The sequence below is a fragment of the Hippoglossus hippoglossus genome, chromosome 9 (assembly GCF_009819705.1).
Source record: "Hippoglossus hippoglossus isolate fHipHip1 chromosome 9, fHipHip1.pri, whole genome shotgun sequence".
NCBI classification, from domain to species: Eukaryota; Metazoa; Chordata; class Actinopteri; order Pleuronectiformes; family Pleuronectidae; genus Hippoglossus; species Hippoglossus hippoglossus.
Window position 1 is genome coordinate 3,429,806 of NC_047159.1, and position 17,674 is coordinate 3,447,479.

General features: G+C 41.8%; 1 protein-coding gene across 2 annotated transcripts in view; it reads right to left on the reverse strand.

Moving 5' to 3' along the window:
• Positions 1-17,674, reverse strand: part of dapk1 (death-associated protein kinase 1) — a 57,865-nt gene that overhangs the window by 17,309 nt on the left and 22,882 nt on the right. For both annotated transcript variants that reach the window (XM_034596188.1, XM_034596190.1), the window contains exons 3-11: positions 14,357-14,578; positions 10,225-10,363; positions 8,077-8,206; positions 7,005-7,053; positions 6,801-6,827; positions 3,298-3,450; positions 1,589-1,634; positions 1,321-1,410; positions 1,027-1,119 (exon numbers count right to left, since the gene is read on the reverse strand). In XM_034596188.1, coding sequence (XP_034452079.1) covers positions 1,027-1,119; positions 1,321-1,410; positions 1,589-1,634; positions 3,298-3,450; positions 6,801-6,827; positions 7,005-7,053; positions 8,077-8,206; positions 10,225-10,363; positions 14,357-14,578 — 949 coding nt within the window. The remainder of the gene's footprint in view (positions 1-1,026; positions 1,120-1,320; positions 1,411-1,588; positions 1,635-3,297; positions 3,451-6,800; positions 6,828-7,004; positions 7,054-8,076; positions 8,207-10,224; positions 10,364-14,356; positions 14,579-17,674) is intronic.

Here is a 17,674-nt window from a genome sequence, read left to right on the forward strand (position 1 = left end):
CCACCAAGTTCCATCCAAATCAGTCCAGTTTTCCATAATGCTGCTAACAACCAAACACTGATCCTGTCCAGTTGTGTGCAGACATGACAGATTAATAAATCGTGTTACTCATGAGCCACAAACACAAAATTAGTTGCAACAACGTCGACCTAAAGTAATGAAATCAATCAACGTAGAAAATAAAGCCCTGATATTTAAACACAACCTGATCACAGACTCTCAACCTCTGAGTCTGAACACAAACTAAATGTCTTAGTTGATTTACAGAGGAGGAGCTGCACTAAACGCCCACCGCTGAGTGAGGTCTTTATTTAAAGCACTTAACCCTGAACCTGCTCAGCCAATAAAACCCTGATCTATTGAGAAGCTTGAACTTGTCAACATCCCTTACTAGCTGCAGCTGTGTTTGCGTACTGCAGGGGGCGCAGCACCTCCTACACATCTACGTGCACCTGCCAGTTCACCTGCGACACAGGGAAGTCGAGGTGTAATCCTCTGAGGAACCAGGCCCGGCCTTGGCCTGCTGGCAACGCTGCGTTAATGATTAAGCCTCTGACAGACGCTGCAGTGTTTACATCGCCACTATCAACTTTTAGACACTAAGGACACAGATGAAGACTTTTCCTTCCCTAGGAGGCACATTCCTGCCAGCTCAGCCTGGTTTTAAGGGGACACGGACACGGACACACACACACACACACACACACACACACACACACACACACACACACACACACACACACACACACACACACACACACACACACACACACACACACACACACACACACACACTGAAATTCCAACAATTCTGCAAACATCTGACCTGTGGCACTTGGGAGGAAATGAGGAACAGATCAATTACACGTAGAAGCCCGAGATTCTCAAGAGAGATTGTGGAGCTGATTTCCACGAAACTTGGTGGAAAGTTGGGACATGGACCAAGAAAGAACCCAGATAATTTCTTTTACTTTCTTTAACAATGCAAGATTGGGTGTTTTTATTGTTTGTTAAGTGAGGTCTCACCAGCGTGTCTTCACTGCGCGCCACACTTATGTTGCTCCTGGACAGGAAGGAGCGGGACAGACGGTTGCACAAGGAGATGAGTCGGACGGATTGCTGGAAAAGAGATGAAATGATATCAAGACCAAGAACAAGTTAATGTCATGTGTTGTTAAAGTGATTCTGAAAAAGGCAGGCAGGTGTAAACATCAAGAAATGTTCTGCTCCATTTTAATTCACTTGTGTCTCGGGGATGTGATGATGTAATGTGGTCCATAGGTTCTTAAACCTTTAGAAACACTATCGCAGAAAACTTACTTTCCATTTTCTTCGAGCTGCAAACTTCTTGAACTTTTCCATGTTGACAGCCGACTCCTTCCTGCTCAGCGCTTGCAGAGTATCTTTTGGCTGATTTCACACAAACACAACAATTTATAAATCAATAAAGAGCTTTTCAAGATATTATTGTTAAGATAAATCTGGTGGAGAATCAATTTATTGAGGAAATGAAAAGGATTTTAAAAATTGTATACAGTATTTCAAATATTAAGAATGAATCCCATCAGTCAGATATTACGAGAACTACCTTGATCCAGGGGTGCAGGAAACTGTCCTGAATCGTCATTCTCCTTCTGCAAACAGAGAAGTCAAACATTATACAATTGTCAAGTATCTTCCGAAATTTCCAGCAGTTGATAGTTAAACATCTCATTTATAGCTATGAAAAGATATGACACAGCATTTTAATCATCAACGACTTAATGGGGGTAATTAGGGTCAACGTTTTATTGTTGTAGTTGTAAATCACCTTTTGTGTAAAACACTTTTGCAGCTCTAGAAATATTAAATGCATGTGGGAAGGTTTTGTGCATAAAAATGTAATTTGTCTATGTGTAAAAAGGTTTTATTAGTGCAACAGGATCCAGGATTGTTTTTCACTGTAACATTGTATAATTCTGAATTTTCTTAAGATTCCTACAAATGAAAGTACTATTGGAAAACAGGTTTTTATGAAATATTTAGCAAATTCATTACTTTTGTCCTGAAAAATTTGATTATTCTTGTTATTTTCTGCTGCATTGACGTTTGTTAAACTAGAACATGTTACTTCCCTTTTAAAGTTTTTGTTCTTCTCTCTAACTACACAGTAAATAAGGTAGTGAGACAAACCTCCGAGGAAACAGGGGAACAACTTCTGTTCCAATTTGTGCTTTACTTTTGGAGAAACATAACAATTCAACAATTCAATAAAAGCCGAGATAGAAACCCGATGTGGTTGAAAGTCCAGACACCACATCCCCGAACACAACTGCTGTGAACTAACAATGAAAACCACGAGTCATTGTTCTGGAAACGTTTCAGTATGTTCGACATAAACTGACCATTACAGAAAACTGGTGTGGTTCAGTGAGAGACGCCACTTCCTCCTGTCTGCGCCTCTTTCTGACCACATACCCGTGTCTGACTGAGGATAATCTGCAGTCACACACACGTACATTAAAAACCTGATGCGTGTCCACGTTTCAGGAGCGGGAATTTCACAATAAGGATCAGGATATCACAGCGAACATTATGTAAAGGACGTTTTTCCTCCCTCTAGTGTGTTATATAGTTGTTTGGTAAAAGTAAAAGTTCTGCACCATTAAAAAGCTCAAAGTCTCGTTCCCTTTCATAGCACCGGCCCCAAATGTTTTTTTAAAAGTACGTAAAGTCGGCCTATCCTCTTGCTCACAGTCTGTTTAAAGCAACTTGTCCGCGCCTTTAATTATTCTTCCTATAGCCTGATATTATCCCCCCCCCCATTATTCACTCGTGTTGGCTTCCTCACGCTCGCTCCATTGTCCTGAAGAAACTGGAGCAATTACCTGAGAGTAACTGACTTCGAGTGGAGCTGCAGCCACTCAGATGCTGCTGGAGCGACTCGGTAATGAGACGGCATTCAGTTGTAAATAACATTCGTTGGGTTTTATTTTTCATATTTATTTTATTTGTCATGTTCCTTCTTTAACGTGGACAAGAGAGTTTTCTTCGGAAAAAACGACAGAGACAGTTTTCAATTATCTGGTAATTGGGTTTTTAAATTACGTTATTATAGAATAAATACAGAAATAGGGATGAGACTCGACTCTGTATTTCAGATATAATCTCGCTTTTGAATTCTAACTATTGAAAACTGGCTGCTGTGTATGCAAAGTGCCTGACTGACAGATGAAAATAGGAACTTAAATAGGAGAATAACTATTATTTCCATCCTTGGTGAACCAGTTAAAGCAAACATCATGTTATTACACTTACTTGGGATCTTTGACGAGGAGCTTGGCTATGAAGTCTTTGGCCAGGGCGCTGGTGTTGCTGAAGAACTCCTCCTCGAAGGTGTAGTCGACGGCCGACACGTTGGCCAGCGTCTCCTGCTTGTTGTCGCCCAGGAAAGGAGACGCACCGCTCAAACTGCAAGGAACGAACAATAATAAGAACAATAAGGTTAAACGTGATCAGTAGCCATTAATAATTGGTCAAAGAAAACACAGACAAGTCCCCTGAGCCTGTGGACATTTTTATAAAGTAAATGATTCATCGTTTAAATAGAGTTTGTCAGCAGGTATTCACAAAAACTACTGAACCGATTTCAGGGCATGAAAATAACCTACTAACGTTTTGTGCGGATCCTGGAATTTTATTTTCACTTACTTTAACATTGCAACATTTTTTCAACATTTCCCTTAATTCTTCAGAGAATATGAATAAATAAACATCTGAATCTAACAGGTTTTAATATTTTTCTAGGGCGGAGGACTTTTTTTCAGCCACTCTACATTAAAAATAAGGCTGGAAACCTGCGACCACCAATAATAATGTCAATTCAGGCAGGAAATAAAAAGGCTTTGAGGTAACGCTGATAGTTTTAGACCTTCTTTAAGAACTAGATCATCTTGTGTAGGGTTGTTCAGCCTCGGAGGTATAAACTAAATGTTTAGCAAACAAGACAATGAAGATAACACAATAATTTGCTTTGTGAATATAACACAGACATGTTCAGCTCTTTATTTATGCTTCAATCATTTTAACAGCTTCAGACACTCTGATGTTTTCTACTTAAACAACAGTGACTTCCTCTCGTCGTCTAACTTGGCTCTCTTAATCAAAACGGAATATATTTGATTTCCATTCAAACACTTACTCTCCCACCGCTGATTAGCTTTGTTCCTCAAAAACTAAAACCTCGCTGCTTGTGGATGTGGGTAATGTGATTTCAGAGCTGCGTAGCAACTAATGGTGACTCATTAGTCCAGCCGCGCTATCAGGCTGAAGTATTTGGTGTTTGTTAGTCAAACACTCACAGGAAAGCCAGCTGGACGACTCTCAGCTCCGGTGAATATGTGAGGAGTTTGGTTGGAGTGCAGAAAGTAAGCGAGAGCACATCAAAAAATATGAAGATGCAGCGAGGGGACGATAAGGAAACATGATGCTTCTGCAGTTGTTTTTGTCCTCTATTGTGTTATAAAAGGTGTTTTGTGTATGTAAATATCTGCGGTCCACAGAAGAGGGAGCTCAGTGTACCGATGCTTCCCACATTTGTTTAAGGGCACGTCTAGTGGTTCGTGTGGCACCTTCCATAACAAAACCAGGTACAGCCTGAGCGGAGGTCAACATTTTAAAGAGACAGGACAGAATCTGTCTCTTTTAATGGATGCAACCAAGACACTGAGTGTAGCACACGTACACACACAGACAGGCGCGTACACACAGGGCTGATCGGTCATGCATGGTGATGAGGTCCCAGCTTCCTGGAGCTCCGGCAGTTAAACCAAAACACGGGTCCGTGCCAAACCCTGGACCTCCCCTCTCCAGCAGCACCAGCCACTAATTACCACACCAGCTCGGACAAACACGGAGGTGGTGCAAGTCGAGCTCCAGCTGAGAGGGAAATGCATGAATTCACTGTATAAGTTGCAGCCGCTCACAACAAAGTAATTAAAGCCATTCTTCGCAGGACCGGGCGGTGACCGCGGCAAGAATGTGTTCCGTCGGCTCTGAGGGAACATTTCATCAACTGTTCTCCCAAAATGCATTCGATACGAGACTTGAAGAGGCAGAGTGCACGTTTTTAAAGCTGGAATACACTCATCTTGACAACCTAAAACACAAATTAGGGCTCGAGCAGAGCAGGAAGTTGCATCAACAGTTGTATGTCTTGCCAACTGGAGTTTTTAATCACTTTGTGGCAAGCAGAACACTCTCGAGTTTGGAGCTCGTCCCAAAAATAGTTAATTGAATCGTTTTGCGTCGTTTTTTAAACAGCAGGAGATGAGGAGTGGCATCACCTCGCTGTTGCTCGGCTCTGATAACAGGCAGCGAGCAATCTATTTCCTGCCTTGCCAGTCGGAGCTGTGACATCTGTGTGGGTGGACAGCACGAACAAAGATCCAGTGTGTTTTGTACAGTACGCATGTGAGCACGGATGTTGTGCATCTGTGCGACTGTGATGTGTGGAGGTTAAACGATGCAACGTTTTAACAGCACCTACACATTTCTCTCCTAAAATCAAGTGTGATATATTTTATATAATTATGAGATAACGTACATGTTGGCCATTTGACCTTTTCCTTTATTTACTCTGCTTTATCTAAGTCAGAGCTGTGTGTGGGCAAAATGCACCTGATGTACAGTTCAGTGCACGTGTGTGGCTTTGTGTAGGTGTCTCTCTAAAGGATAAAGGTGTGTGGGAGCACGGAAAGCCTTGTGACCTGGTACGAAGGAGGAGAGAACAGCGGTCGATCGGTGGGTCGGCGAGTGCACCAACGTTTTCGCTGTTGAATTGAACTGTGCTGACGTTCATGCAGACGGCTGCTGCAGGAACATTCAGTTCAATGAGAGCCCTTTGTGGAGTTTTAAAATCACTTGTTTGCACGTTAACTTTGAGACTACTGTCAAAAGAGCTGTGAAATTACCTCCAACAAGAAGATTACATAAAAACAACTGAACGTATTTCTACAAAACTTGGAGGGATGTGATGTGGATCAGGGAAGAACCCATTAAATGTTGGGATTGGGGGCAGATCCTGGAATTTTGGGTTTTTCCTAAAACATCCATTTTGAGACATCTTCACTGTTTTCCCAGGGAATAATAAATAAATCTTGATGAATAAAATCATCATGTGTTTAACTGGGGCAGTTTGATTTAGGGAACTGGTTTGGGCCTCACTGGAGGTTTGTGCTCTACTGAACATCAACTTGTCACCAGATCCAGATTCAGTGAATCAGCCTCTTGCAGCCTAAACACTGAATTTATTTAATTTCAGCATTTTGTTTATTTATGAAAATTAAAAAAACAGGCTAAAGTCAGATTTAAAAAAACATAAAGACGATAATAATCCTGCTGTAATCAGGGTTACAAATATGCCATTTAGAGCTTAATGATCATGTGTGCTTATATGTTAGCGAGGCACGGACATTAATTTACACTTTCTTTTCTTTTTTTTTACTGAATATCACATATAAAACAGGTTTAATTTGCACAATGGTTCTTGCTGCAGTCTTATTCATTATTCACAACCATATGCGCTTCCCTATTGTTTGTGCTCGAGGTCAGAGAGACGTCATTAACCTCTTCACATCCGACTAAACATTCCCATGTCATCATGTTTAGCGAGCGACGACCTGGGGTCTGTGAGAAACCGTGAACATGAAGGTGGCGGTTGTAAAAAAACTCAAGACTCGTGCTGCACATTTCTTATTTATGCACATTTAACGTTTTTACAAAATCAAACATCGTCCCCGGGTGGCGTTTCAGATACTTACAGGATGTAGGTTATCACGCCAACGCTCCTGAGGAGAGAAGGAAGGGGGGGGGGGGGGAGGCTTTTAGCATCAAGTAGTTCATCAGTAAACAGTCACGTGTGTTTACAGCAAAACAGCTGAGGTTGCTCGCAAATGGGAATAATTTCAAAACAGCACATGTGCATGATGGTCGCTGTGGAGCAGACCGAGTTATTAGTTACTCACCACATGTCGGCCTCCAGGCCCAGAGGTTCATAGTTGACTACCTCTGGTGCTGCAAGACAAAACAAAGATAATTAACATTCAGGTCAACAGCACATCACACTGACTTTACCTTCATTTATTGTCTGTGAGTAATTTTCCCCTGAATAATTAATTTTCTTCCCTCGTCCATCCTGATGAGTTTTATTTGAGAGAATTCACTGAGTTAGAGATGTTGTTTTATAATAAAATATAAATAACACCTAGAAGAACTGTGATTATTTCTCCTCCTCTTTTCTGTACTCACAGCTCTTCTGATGTGTGAATAATTAAATTATAAGCTGAACAGAATGATTCAGTTCTTTCTAATCCACTTTAACAAGTTCGACAGGAAACTGACATTCTGTGAGAAAGAAGTTCTCAATTAGTTTCTAATTGCAATGGAATAACAACGCAATCTGTTTTTGTACATGATGAATCCATGAGCTGAAAGGCCTGATTTCCAGCATGAGCAGGTCCAACACTGGTGACTTTATTTAGACCATTTGACCGCTGCCACCCTGCTGAACTGGGAACAGGTTCAGGTTTTGGCCTGGATGGTGCTGGTGGTGGAAACAGGCCTGGGGAGACTGGGAATGTTGGCGGGCACCGCAGGCAAAGGGGGTGAGAGATGGGACAGGGTGTGTGTGTGTGTGTGTGTGTGTGTGTGTGTGTGTGTGTGTGTGTGTGTGTGTGTGTGTGTGTTGGCAGGAAGGAGCAGCTCTGATAATCAAAGTCTATTATCAAGTCTCTCTCACTTAGTCCCTATGGCACAGTTGGCACCTGCTCTCACAATATGCAACCCCTGGGATAAAGCCAGAGAAACAGGGTGGTGCTGCGAGGGATTTGTGTGTGTGTGTGTGTGTGTGTGTGTGTGTGTGTGTGTGTGTGAGTGAGAGAGAGAAAAACTGTATTTACATGTAGTTACATAGTGATTTTTGTGTGTGTCTGTGTGTGTGGGTGTGTGTGAGAGAGAGAGAAAGGAAAAGAGAAAGTATATTTACACGTACCTAGAGAAGACAAATGAGCTTTAAACACCATGCACACGTGCACTGACCTACGAATTCTGGAGTTCCAAAGATGTTTTTAAAATCATTGCCAAGGTCGATCTTGTGGGCCAGACCGAAGTCGATGACCTTGATGCGCGGGTGAGGCACAGAGCGGTTCAGCAGCATGATGTTCTCCGGCTGGAGAAACAAACAGGGAGGACAGAGGAGAAGTGAAGTGACCATCTCTCTTTGTATTAATGTGGTTGTGTGTTTTGAATTCAATGCAAAACAGTTTTCATGCTTTAACACATCATATTATCAAAGCTCTTCATATTGGTTTGCAGTAACTACAGCCGTCAAATATCTGAAGCGGTGTAAAAAAAATACACGTAATCAAATAAAATTCAATTAAACTACAAGTACTTGAAGTACTTAGTTACATTCCACCGCCGCAGGACAAACACTGTAAGTGGAAACGAGTGCGAGAGTCAGACACAAAACCAGGAACCGTCTGTCAGGAAGGAGGCTCTGCAGTCATGGAAATCTCATGCAAAACATCTCGAGGAAGTGGGAGAAAGGAAAGAACAGGCAGAGATGAGCTTCAAGCAAAGACAAGAGGAGCCGGACATTCCTACGGACACAAAGCCTCTTTCAAGACCGAACCTCTCTCCCTTCCAAACCTCGTCCATTCAGCCGGACCCTGAGCGGAGGATTTAGTCTGGGAAGGAACTGGATGAGAAAACTCCGGCTCAGCTTGTTGGTTTTATTCACTGACGTGGTTACGTTTCTGAATGAACTCATCTGATCTCTGCATCATCTGCATTTTTAAATATACCAAGCCTCGATTACATTTCCTTGTCATAAGGGTTTGATAATAACGACATCTTAGGGATCATGCCATGTTTTTTCTAAATGCAGTATATCAGCCAATGGTCTTTGAATCTTTTGGTATTGGCATCATCCCAAGAAAGTTCATACTAGTTGGGCTCTAACTAGTTTGATTATTGATGGAACAATGTTACAGTAGAAACATTAAAGTTCTTAATGCACTGGTTTTCCACTAAAATAACCGCAGACCTAAAATAACTCCGGTCCTTCAGACACAAAGACCATATGAGATGACTGCTGAGGAGTCAGACATCATTAGTCTGCCCAACATATCGAGCTGTGGAGCATATTAAATACACTGACTGGCAATATTACTGTCTCTGTAGAATTGGTCAGACTCTGAAACCCATTTTTAAAAAACAGAACCGACTTCTCCAGGCAGCGAGGTGACGTTACAGTGTGTGACTGCGTTTTAAAATGGACTGAAAAAAACATCTGGGCTGCTGTTACTTCTGACCCTTAATGTCCAGTGACGGGAGGTCAAAGCTGCTTCAAATCCACGGAAATAGCCCTGGAGCTCAAACTTCCAGAGGGGGTTTTCTCCCAATGGTGTCAAAGACGATGAAAAATGTTGTAGAATACAGGTGAAACAACACAAAACACTCCCAACTCCGCTGTCAGACAGACAACAACAGAGAGTTATTTTCTAAAGACCTTGACGTTAAATGTCCTGAGCTGTGATGGACGACTTGTGAAGACTGTCCTGTGAGTGGAGGAGTCAGTCCGGACTGAAGACGCCACATATACAGCTGTAAGTGGACAACTGATCAATGCTATTGATTGTGGTTTAAGGAGAAAACTCACAACAAGGTTTCAAAGATAACTCGATGCAGTGTAATGGACTGGAACCATGTGATCCACGTGTTCTGCAGCGAGGACACAATGACCTTCACTCTTTTTTCCCTCAGGAGTTTAAAAAAACACACAAATATTACCCAAAAATGAGTCACAGACAAAACTGATGTAGAACAAAAGCAAAAAGGTAAAAGAACTGAAGCCCAACATATTAAAATCTGTCCATACGAACCTTTAAAAGACATCTGTGTTTACATTTGCTGATATGAAAACTTTTATTTACGCAATAAACTGCAGAAAAGATGTGCATTTCTGTCTTTATTTTATGATAAGACATATGTTTGCTTTCCTAGTTCAAGCTCCATATTTGCTGAGGATTAGTGTGCGGGACAGGCCCAGGACACGGCTCATGTTTACGGTACACGTTGGTCTTTTGAAATGCAGAAATTGACATTATCCTGTTCTCCTGCTGAGCACATGACCAACCGAGGGAATCAGACATCAGACGGTGGGGACGGCTTTCGCCGCTGTACCTTAAGGTCAAAGTGGGCGATTTGCTTGGAGTGCAGATAGAGGACTCCTTCCAGGATCTGCTTGAGGAACTGAGTGGCCTCTTCCTCGCTCAGCGACTCCTTCTCTGCGAGAAAGTCAAACAGCTCACCGCCCGCCACGCTGGACGAGAGAGAGGGAGAGAGGGGGGGGGGGGGGAGAGAATTAAAGTGTGAGATCTCTCAGATCAGAGCCAGCTACAAATCCCAGCTTAACAGAGCTGATCTGATGTAATCTAATCATCCTGGTGCATTAGAGCCCGACCAATTTACACATCCTGAGCACATTTTAACCAGCGCCGCTCACAAGAGAGAACTTTAGACTGCGTTTCAACAAAGAAAACCCGCTATTAGGAACAGTGGGGAAAAGGAGAAGTTTGTTTTATTGGAAAAATGCAATTCTTTTTCTGAGTTTTTGCACCAACAGACCTCAGACCTGGAAAGAATGACAAACCAGGTAAAGATAAATGTGAAGAAGAAGAAGTAAATAAGTTAAAACTAGAAGGAAGCTCGGCACAGCTCATAACTCCACCACGGCCCAACAGTCCCCATAAATTAAATCAAGCTGCACTAAATTTTTAACCCTAACCCAAAATATTGAAAACTGTGATCATTTGTTGGATCACAGGGAACATTTACACATAAATCAAATTCAACACAAAAATCAACAAAATGACAACACAAAAATAGTGAAATACATATTAAAAAAAGCAACTTATCAATATTTTATATCATGCAAAACCCAATTCTCAGTTTACGATCATGTACAAAGCGAAGAACAAAATAATCACATTTAAGATGCTGGAAACAAGAAAATATTCAGTATTTTTGATGAGAAAATGTGATTAACTATTATTAGATAATCAAACAAGCTACCAATTAAATTAAATTGATTAATCTCCATGCTTCAGATCAAAAACTGATCCAACACGTTATCATAAAAGAGAAAGGCTCGTGATGTCATTAGTATCTTGTCATATCAGAATATAATTTGCTTGAGTCTTTTAAATGTCAGCATCAACGCTCACTAATCATTACGACCCTTTATCTGTGCAAACTTTTAAAAGAGCTCGGGTTCACATCGGAGCCGGAGATCTTTCAATACGACAGTGTGATCCAGCTCTTGTTGAACAATTACTGTGATGATAGGGAGGAGACAGTGTGAGGAGAAGAGGAGGAGAAGAGAGTGAGAGGGAGAGAGAAAGAGAGAGAGCAGATGATTTATCGTGGTCACAGCACGATAACGTGAGTGACTGCCTGCAGCGAGGGGGGTGGGTGGGAGAGAGCAGAGCAGAGCAGAGGACGAGCACAGAAAACTGTAATTACAGATATGATTATCCAGACTGAGCGTTCACTCAAACATCCACAAATACAAACATGTTTGTCTTACAATATACATTATGTTCACAATACGAGACACCTCCAGGTTAATTATTACTTTTATAACATCAATTATATTCTGTATATTACAATTTATGCTTATTCAAACATTATCATCATTTAACTGTCTTATATTTTCACCTCCACCAAGGAGACTGTTTTCGCCCATGTGTTTGTTTGTCAGCAGGAATCAGACAAAAACAGATTTGAATGAAACTTGCTGGAAACAATCCATAAAATTTGAGGGGAAGATCCAGGAGTCCAGGAACATTGCGAAAGGGCGTTTGTTTTTTTACATTTTCTGCAATTTCCCAGGGATCAATTCAAGGATATTGACGGGGAACATAATAATAATCAGGCAAAGGGTGAAGACCTTTTTTTCCAGTTGCTGGATGATAATAAACCAGGATACAAACCTGAAACTACAAACAAAGTGTAGGCTGAGATAATGTGAATTCACTGAAATTTCATGTTGCTGTAAAATAAATGACCACCAATTATTGCCTTTCTATCTGCTCACACACACACACACACACACAGACACACACTACTCCGCCCTTCAGGGAGGAAAACAGCAGACCAGCTGCACAGCTGAGTCCTCCACCCCCTCCTCCCACAACACTCCCTCTCTATATCAGAGACGTCTATTTCATCATGTGCTTCAGCCGGTTAACAGGGCGTAAACACACACACACACACACACACACACACACACACACACACACACACACACACACACACACACACACACACACACACACACACACACACACACACACACACACACACACACACACACACACAAGACTGGAAGGAACGTTTCTGCCCAAACATGTCGCGTCTGCGTCTTTTCTCACAGGTCTGTCTGTGCTTGAGGTCAAAGGGCAGCCGCTGTCACGCTTGTATTAACCCAGAGTGCAGCAGGGGGAGGAGAGGGAGTGGAGGACAAAAGGCCACAACATGAAGACAAATATTTTTACCAGCCACATGCAAGTTGTTGTTTTAAGGAGCTCAGAGCTGTACTGACCAAACCCTGCACTTCTGCTTCAGCCCATAGGACTAAAAGATCCAGGCCTCATCTACACTACTGCAGATATCGTTTCAAATTTACATTTTCCACTCTCTAGAGAAGATATATAGAAGAAATGCATAAAAGACTTCAAACGCTCAAACAAGCATGCCAGGCCAAATATGTGGCGATAAAATCTACATTGATAATCCATGAAATACCAGAGGAGAACATTGGGGATCCAAGAACTAGCAGTGATAACCAAATGTAGAGAAACTGTTTTTTACATGTACACATAGATATACAGAAACCACAAGTTTTCTGAAAATCTGCACTTTGAAAGATGTTTTAGTGACTTAAAACAAACTCTCCTTTGTCTATATCCTTCAGGTATTTGTGTCTGAGGTCGTATTGATGATATTTCCTTAAAAACGCGCTTCTGTGACCTAAACCTGCCGTTTTTCAAAACTCAAATAACTCGTCAAATTGTTCAGATGGTTGTCATAGCAACAAGTGTTCAGGATAGACCCGTTAGGGATGTTGTGCAAAAGGCCAGTTAGACCAGTTCACCACAAACACTGTGAGATCACTCGTGTTTACATTACAAGTATTCAGCTGGCACGCTTATTCAGAACAAATAAGCATGAAAGCTGAATAAAGTACACCTCAATTACAAGGTCGGCTTACAGCCGGCGGTAATGGCTGCGATGTGGAGCGCTGCAGTTGTCTGACAACATTCCTGACAAATGATCACATACGGTAGAATTGAAAGGAAGAAATGACAAACACCAAACCAGTGCAGGGCAACGGTTCAGCGTGTGAGTCGTTCGTTTGCAGCTCAGTGGAGTAAAGAGCTGGTAGGTCACTCCGATGTACGTCTTTGAGATGAGGACAATTAAGTGCCTGTATCATGTAGACTATTTGAAATGTGAATGGTTTTGACATTGCTCGCACTTCGAGGTTTAAATGACAAACCCAGAACCCTGTTACTGGTTCTACAGTTGCTGAAGTAATGGAAAAAATTGTAATTTGCCTATTTTAATTGAGCCACTCTGCTCAATTAGAGCCACAGGAGACATATGTTCACTTTAAGTTCAGTTTAATCTTCGGAAAGAATATAAACAGCTGGATAATGTCTCCTGTGGCGCTGAGGGGAATTTCCCCCAGTTTGAAAAGTGTTATCTTGACTCATGAGAATTATAATGTGTAATCTAAACTAATAGGGGCGACGATGACGCTGGAAAGAATTTGGGACTTTTTTCTGTACTTAAATGTTTGACTACTATGTTATTTATTTACCTGATCTTATCGCCACAGCCCTGAAATGTTTTAATCAGGTTTCAGAGCTCATCTCAGAGTTCCCCTTTAATTGAGAATTACACATTTAAAGAGAATATGATTGTCACTTAAACACTGTTCCCATAAGATGCTACAGAGAAAGTCTTTAATTTATATTGTCTTTCATACTTTCAAGAGCAGAATATTTAGAAAATGCTGTGTTAACCGCTGTCTCACCACACAAGCAGATAATATAACTGATTCCAAGTTTGTAAACAGCTAATATTCTGCTTTGAATCATTAATTTTTTCTCATTTTAAATGTTTTAAGCTGATGCCTTCATTGAATATATCATAATAATTGCACTTCTAACTGTGGAGCAGAAATAAAAATCTAAATTTGCCAGCTGTGTTGAGAACAGAGGGAGGAGGAGAAGAGAGAACCACTCACAGCTCCAGGATGAGGATGACCTCCGCCTTGTTCTCGAAGACCTCGTGCAGCGTGATGATGTTCGGGTGCTGGATCTCCTTCAGGATGTTCACCTCGCGCTCGATGTCCTCCCTCGTCACCCCCCGTCGACTTGATTTGCTGCGCCGCTTCTTGATGAATTTGCCGGCATACTCCACGCCCGTGTTCCTGTGCCGACATCGTCTGACCACAGCAAACTGACCACTAGAGAGAGGAGAAGACAAAGATTGAAAATGTATATATCTACCAAAGTGTCTAACTATTCCTTTAGCACTTCAAAGCTAAAACTGTATTTTTAAGTATAATTATGAACAAATAAGACGATCAACAGGACTCAATGATCTCATTTGTATAAAGTAACATCATTTAAATCAATTTCAACAGTAAGGACTCTTTAAGAAAAGCTTCACCGATACATATAAAATAAAGTCTTGTGGCTGAATCAGTTTGAATGTGGTAAAAACAGACATCTGAGCCAAAGGAGTGGGTGGGATTATAAAGCATAAAACCTGCTGATCAGAAACAGCTTTAACGAATAACTGTCTGATGAATCATGATCATCAAATACGAGCCTGTCACCGTAAAGTGTCGTGAGCTTGTGTTGCATTTTTGCGTGACAGAAATCGTGTCATTGTCACCGGAGCTGCTGTGTGGAAATTCCACCGTCATGTTGCCGCGCAGCATTGTTGCTGCTATCCGACCGGATAACGCTGACTCGACTGTCACTCTACCAAAACACCGCCGGTGAAAACCACTCGGGGAAGCAGGGACACTTGGCTGAGGGCTGTTGACGCCTCGGCCAGTTGTACCTCCTCATGGCCGTGGCACTCACTGAGCACTCAGTGTAGCAAACAACCAGAGAGAACGAGGGGGTAGGGGGTGAGCGAAAGAAGAGCAAGAGCCACATTCTGTCTCATTTTTAATTTTCACGGCCAGATTTTCAGAAGAGAGGAGGAAGCTATCTGGCCCCCCCCCCAAAAAAGAGACCATGATATTGAGTCATGTCCTCAGTCCTCAGTCACACGGTTGTCCGGAAGCAGTTTAGTAATTCATCTGTACGTCTCCCACTCTAATCCTCTCTACGATGTGTGTCCAAATACTTGATGAGTAAATGTAGGATCCAGACTATAAGGCTGCCGGCTCTAGTGGAGCTTTAAAAGGGAAAAATAAAAGAAATGAGTCAACAGCCACCTCCCTCAGGAAGTATCAGTGACCTTGTTGTGACCTTGTTGTGACCCGTAAAGGCAGCGTCTCACATGGGCCGATCAGTGGTGTCTGAGGTCATCGTTCAACGTTCACCGGGGGAAAACCACATTTTAACTTTGTTTAAAAAAAACAAAAATCTGCCTCTAAGATAACATTTTCAATTTAAGAAGTTAACAAAGCACATAAAGAAACAAGCTAAAACATGGTTGCACAGTTGGGGCTGTTTCATTAACAGGCCAGATGGCAATTTTATTTATACAGCACATTTCATTAAAAAGCTACTTAATGTTTAACAACCCTGCAAATGAGTTGGTGCCGGAAGTGCAGTCGATTGTTGCAGGTTTCATTTGCAGCAAAATGAATTAGCTTGACTCTCAGTTACAGGATTTAAAATGGACGGATGCAACACAGGCAATGTGATTTCAGACTCTGCAGTCGCTTCATCAGAAGTCACCTCAGTCGGAATGGTTTGCAACGGGTCACTGGTTCCACTTATATCAGTTTACCAAAGTGAAATTACGAAAAGGCACGGGGCAAATCTCCTTCACCTCCGTGACTGAATGCGTCGGTCACAGTGAATCGCACTGAATTACATTATTTTGATGTGAAACCAGAGCCTGTGGGTTTATACTGAGCGAGGTAAAGCTCGTAGGGTTGTCTCCTTCGTTTGTCTTTCAGCTGAGAAAACAACTCTTACTCACCAATATGCCATGAAATAATATTAACTTACTTAAGTTATTAATAATATAAAGGCATTTTGTACTGTTTTTTGATATTTGTGGATATTTCTGCTCCTTGAGAATACATCAGGAACATGTCCAGAAAATTCACAGCAAATTAGTGGGAGTGTTGACGATATTTCTGACACGCGACGTATGTGAAACTGGAAGAATACTAATATCTCAGGATTCAAAATAGGAGCCAAGTGAAGAAGATGCTGATGAAGAAGTCAACTTGAAAAGAGATTAAAGAGTTTACACATCAGCCTCCTGCTGCTCTACAACGTGTTCTTTGTATGTGAAAGACAAACCTATTGTCTGGAGTTCATGTCACTGTTTTCATCCACTTTGAAAGATTAGCGTGGATATTGGGCTGAAAGTGTAATAAATTATTTCCAAATTTACTCCCATTTGTGTAGACATTGCCGTTTGATATGGCCAATGACAAACTGTTGTTTATCCTAAAGTAAATAATGTTTTCTGGCAGTTGCCAAGTGTTTCCTGACAAGCTGAACTACAGCCTGACTTGAGGGGAACGGTGTCTCTTTGAGGATGTGACTTGTCCTGCAGCGGAGCCCGAGACACAAAGCAGACAATGTGAAGAGGAAAAGAGAGCAGGGCTTTCTCATGCTAATCACACTTACATCCCCCCAGTCCACACACACACACCAATCAGGGCTCCGGCATGTAGACAGAAGGGACAAACATCAGGATATGATCAGTTTCTTCCAGAGACATTGACAGTACGAAGTAGTTACACACAGATTCAGGCCAACACAATCTGTATTCAAATGATTGAACACCTGTTACACGTACGCCTCGAGGGGTGAAGCCACATTAAGCCGACGACCGATCTGTGGATGCTGTCAAACCTCAAAGGATGATCAGTGTACCACAAAGGTGCAGCTGTAAAGGTCGTGTTTAGACATTTAAGGCGACAGGAATGTGCATAACTAACGATTTCTTCTATACGTTCAATAAAGGCTTTCTCCTTATTTGTCCCTTTTGGAAGACCAGACTTAATTTCAGTGCACGCAACGTAAGCTGGACCTTTAAAAACCTAAACTTTAAAACCACTGAAACTGGAAAAGTAGCAGCCACAAGTACGTCCTTATACTTATTCTTGCGCTGTCAAACTTTTCCGCTGCTGAAACTTCATGCAGAGGAAAAGAAGAGTATTCTGTGAAGCCGTGGGATTTGGTGTGAAAACACTTTTCTTCTCTGAGAAAGAGAAAAACAGGAAAACACAACCGATTTCCTGTTCTTGACGGAACACCATCTGTGCAGCTTTGGAGACATCCTGTGCCACTCGTACTTGTCAAGTTGATGCAGCACTGTTGAATCTTTACAGAGGTTTTATTTATTTATCTGGTGA